This window comes from Monoraphidium neglectum (assembly GCF_000611645.1).
Source record: "Monoraphidium neglectum strain SAG 48.87 unplaced genomic scaffold scaffold00745, whole genome shotgun sequence".
NCBI lineage: Eukaryota > Viridiplantae > Chlorophyta > Chlorophyceae > Sphaeropleales > Selenastraceae > Monoraphidium > Monoraphidium neglectum.
Window position 1 is genome coordinate 17,977 of NW_014012883.1, and position 4,351 is coordinate 22,327.

At 65.1% G+C, this 4,351-nt stretch overlaps 2 protein-coding genes across 2 annotated transcripts in view; one reads left to right on the plus strand and one right to left on the minus strand.

The window, feature by feature from the left end:
* MNEG_5107 (hypothetical protein) overlaps positions 1-1,388 on the minus strand; it is a gene marked incomplete at both ends in the record, with an annotated part of 2,652 nt that extends 1,264 nt beyond the window's left edge. The window contains 5 exons of the mRNA XM_014046418.1: positions 9-170; positions 319-387; positions 564-668; positions 910-1,059; positions 1,236-1,388. Coding sequence (XP_013901872.1) covers positions 9-170; positions 319-387; positions 564-668; positions 910-1,059; positions 1,236-1,388 — 639 coding nt within the window. The remainder of the gene's footprint in view (positions 1-8; positions 171-318; positions 388-563; positions 669-909; positions 1,060-1,235) is intronic.
* Positions 1,389-2,230: 842 nt separating this feature from the next.
* Positions 2,231-4,135, plus strand: MNEG_5108 (hypothetical protein; the record flags this gene model as incomplete). Its single annotated transcript, XM_014046419.1, has 5 exons — positions 2,231-2,367; positions 2,522-2,606; positions 2,838-3,200; positions 3,426-3,509; positions 3,962-4,135. 5 exons carry the CDS (start codon positions 2,231-2,233, stop codon positions 4,133-4,135), a joined length of 843 nt encoding a protein of 280 aa, XP_013901873.1.
* Positions 4,136-4,351: the final 216 nt, after the last annotated feature.

Consider the following 4,351-nt stretch of genomic DNA (forward strand, 5'->3'; position numbering starts at 1 on the left):
GCCTTGACCTGCCGCAGCTCGTCCTCCACCGCAGCCACGCCGCTGCGGCCGGCAAGGGGCGCCGTGCAGCCGAGCACGACGCGCGGGCCGGCGCCGACGCTTGCGGCGCCAGTGGACGCCAGCAGCTGCGGCACCTCCTGCAGGGAGCTGCCCTCGCCGCAGCCGGCCGTCTGTTTTCCGGAAATGAGGCGGGCGGGAAGGGTTGTTAAGCGCGCGCTGCTGCACAGAGCATGCGTTGGCAGCAGCCGGCGGAGGCAGGACTGTGCGACCGCCCCGGAGAGCACATCGTGAGGCGGCTAGGCTTGCTTGGTGACGCACCAGCAGCTGCTGTCCCGGGAGACGCGCTTTCAGAGACTCTTGAAGCTCCTTCAGCTCCACAGGGGCCTCCTACAGGCGTGGGGTGGATACGCAAGCCTCCTAGTGGTGAGAACAGGCGGCAAACGCTGCCCAGAGAAAACCCCACTGTGACTCCAGCTTCGGACGCTGGACAGCGGCTGCTGGACCCATAGCGAGCCTTGCGGTCTCCAGGCGGCTCAAGCCTCCCTGCCTGCCGGCTCTCGCACCTCTACGGAATGCATGACAAAGGGCATGGCAATGGACGACACGGCGCCGTCCACCAGGGCCTGCAGGGGCGCCACATGCTTGCGGCGCAGGTCGCTCGTGCGCAGCTGCGAAGGCGATGCGATAACCAGAGGGAGCGCAAAGGCATGTGGTTCCTCGGCGCTGCGGGAGAGCCGCTGACATCACGGGCCTGCGGGTTTCGGGAACCCCGGCAGCGGTCACAAACAACCCCAATTAGCAATCGCAAATGCAAGCGGGTAGCCTGGTGCACAATCAAAGCCATTGGAGCACATGGCGCCTTACAGAGACGCATGCGCCTCAATCACAAGCTGCAGCCACGGCACGCACCTCAGAGCCGAGCATGACCAACACCACCTCGGGCGCCCCGTGCTCGAGCGCCGCCCCGTCAAGCAGTGGCGACAAAGGCTCCCCAGTGGTGCGCGGCCGCGCGACGCCCTCAACAATGTCGCCCAAAAGTGCTTTGAGGTCTGTGGCAGCCTGTCGAGGGGCAGGGTGGCAGGCAGGGTTTTGACGGCGACGAATGTCTGCAGTGGGCATGAGGGTCGCCAGATCGCAGCGTCGAACGGGTGCGCATGTTGGGCAGGTCGCGTCCAGGAGCTTCCGATCATACATAAGAGCCATTACGAGCCCATGTAGGCCTATATGAGACCCACCTCGAGCACAGCACGCCCAGGCTCGGTGCTGAAGCAGGGGACTGAGGACCAGGCAAACAGGGGCGTGGCCAGCCCGCCAGCTATCGGATCTGCCAGAGCGCATGCTGCCCCGGCTGTCAACAGCAGCAGCGGAAGGAGCTTCATGTCCCTCATGGCCATGTACTGTCCTGCCCTGGTCGATCGGCCGAACCTGCCAGGGTATCTGGAAGCACCTACTCGATGTTCACGTAACTCTGTTTGATGGCTGGTATTGCTTGATACAAGTAACTCAGATCACTTTTCACACCCGCCCGCCTTCTTTGGAAAGATTACAATCAGTTCAGTTTTCAAGTGGCACGTACTGGTTCGTTCACATGTGATGCTGAGTCTCCTCCTGAACGCGCCAGACTGCAGGTGTTGTGAACGAGTTGCCATGGGATCCTATTCTCGCCGCCCAGCGGTCTAAGCGGTGCCACCGAGCTTGCAGACACCTATCATTGAAGGCAAAGGACTGAGCAGGTGTGTATCGCTCTAGGCGCTCTTGCTGCGTGGTGTGCGCCGCTGTGCGCTGCGCCTCTGCCGCACCACAACGGCGCCAGCATCGGCCTCAGACGTGCGTGCCGTCCATGCAGATGCATTGAACACACGTCATACAAGGTTGCTAACGGCTGCACATGCCTGGGACCATCACAGGCACGGAGCCTTGAAATCCGACAGGTGGGGGCTCAGCTGCAGCGCTGCTGACGCTTGCAGCCTGCATGATGCACCCTCCCATTCTGTGTCAGTTATTTCCGGCCGCTTTGTGGTGTGAAATCATCAGCCGTATGTTAGAAGTGGGAGGTTCCAGCTGAGCCTGCAGCCAGCTAGGTGCCCACACGCCCGCCCGCCACGCCACGTCTTCTCTGGTGGCTGCCGTCCCAACTGCAGGCGCCCGCGGGCGCCACCCTCGCCTGGCCAGCGGCGGCAGCGCTGTGCAGCCGCGGCCAGCTCAGCGGCCGCTGCCGCCCGCAGCCGTCATGTCGGCCTCTACCGCCTCTGGCGCGAAGGAGGCGGACGAGGCCACCATGCAGCCATGGGTGCAGTGCGACCGCTGCAGCAAGTGGAGGCGCGTGCCCAAGAGTGTGGTCGACTCGCTCGGCGACGACGACGCATGGTGCGTTCGAACTTATGTGCTCACACGAGCTGCATGCAGCACACTCAGCCATGTTGGCAGCCGCAAGCTGCGCTTGCTGCCTGCCGGTCGATTTTTTGCAGGGGCTGGGCAGCCGAGTTGTTCCACATCCTGTGCACTTGACAAACTTTTGCAGGTACTGCGACGACAATCCAGATAAGGCGTTTGCCAGCTGCGAGGTGCCCCAGGAACTCACGGACAAGGAGATTGACGTTGACCTGGTGCGGGAGATATGTAGCTGCAAGGCAGCTGCCCGTTGCAACTGAACGCGCTTGCGGTTGGTATTGCTGCGCATGTAGGGTACAAGCTGCTGCTAGCTGCCGTCGCAAAATTGCATGCGGGTTTGGGACGAGTTGGTGGTGCTGTGCCAAGGCCATGCAGCTGCCTGCATGCACACACGCTGCTGACCCCGCCGGCCCTCGCTGCGTGCGCCGTCCGCTCCTGCACCAAAGCAGCAGGCCGCCGCGCTCGCCGCCGCCGGCGCCCCGTCGCCCGGCAAGCCGCAGCAGCCGCACCAGCAGCAGCACGGCGGCGCGCCGCACCAGCATCACCCGGCCCCGGCACCCGCCGGGAAGCTGCCGGCGGTGTGGCAGCTGATATCCGACAACCTATTCAGCCACCGCAAGCGCAAGGTGCAGGACGAGGACGACATCATGGTCTGCCAGTGCCCGCCCCCCTGGCGCGGCGGCGACGGCTGCGGCCCCAACTGCCTCAACCGCATGCTGTGCATCGAGTGCACGGACGACTTCTGCCCCTGCGAGAACCACTGCACCAACCAGACGTTCACGCGGAAGCAGTACGCGAAGCTCGCGGTGGTGAGTCCAACGGCCGCGGCGGCGCTGGCGGCGCGGCGGAGGGACTGTGCGTGTGTTCTTCGCAGCGGCGGCCTTGGTGCTGACGTGGACGGGCACTGTGGGCACGTGCAGGGGGGAAGCAGCCGGGCAGCGGCAGCGATCTGCCTGGCGTCCCTCACATCGCAGTTGGCCATAGCCAATGTTCGCGCATGCGGCCACCCTGGCCCCGCTGCTACCTGCCCGCAGCGCCGCGCAGGACCCAAGGGCTTTGGGCTGTGGGCTGAGCAGGACATCAAGGCGGGGCAGTTCATCATTGAATACATTGGGGAGGTGCGTGCTTTGGGTGCTGCAGCTGCGAGCAGAGGCACAGTGTGATGCAGCCGGCGCGGGGGCGAAAAGCTGTTGGCAGCTGTTTGGGGCGCGGTGGCAGAGGGATGGAACCGATTGCGCGGTGGCTGCCAAGAAGATGCAGTGCAGACGCGAGCTTCAGGGCAGGCGGCAGTTCGCATGGCCGCAGCTAGGTGGCAGCAGCGTGGCTCTACACAGCGACGGGGCGGCAGGCTGCGCGTAACATCGCGACCCCGCCTGCACTACCCGGCGTCGCGCGGTCTCCGTCATGGCCGCCTGCAGCAGCAACATGCGGCATCCTCACGCCGTCGTCGGCGCAGCGCTACCATGACACGCAGCATCCGCTGGCTGCCAAAACCTGCTCGCCCCCCTTGTCCCCTCCAGCCGGGTGCAGCTCAAACCCTAAACCTTCCCCCAAAATCGTCCCCCCAAAGGTGCTGGAGGAGGAGGAGTACCTGCGGCGCAAGGACTACTACAACTCCACCGGCCAGCGCCACTACTACTTCATGAACGTCGGGAACGGAGAGGTCATCGACGCGTGCCGCAAGGTGCGGCCGCCTTGGCCGGCGGGACAGGCGCGCCGGACGCCTCAGCGTGTGGGCATATGAGGACCTTGCTCGCGAGGCCGTCGGCAGGGCGCCTGCGCTGCGGAGCAGGGTGGCTGGGGCTGGGGTCTGCATGCCAATTGGCTGCGCATCAGGCGCCGGTTGGAGCGAGGGGCACGGCGGCTGGCTTAGCCGCGCGCGGCGGTGACGGCGGGATGCTTTGTTCGAGGCAGACCACAGGCGCATTTGCAGCGGAGAAAGAGGGGAGGTGGTGGCGCG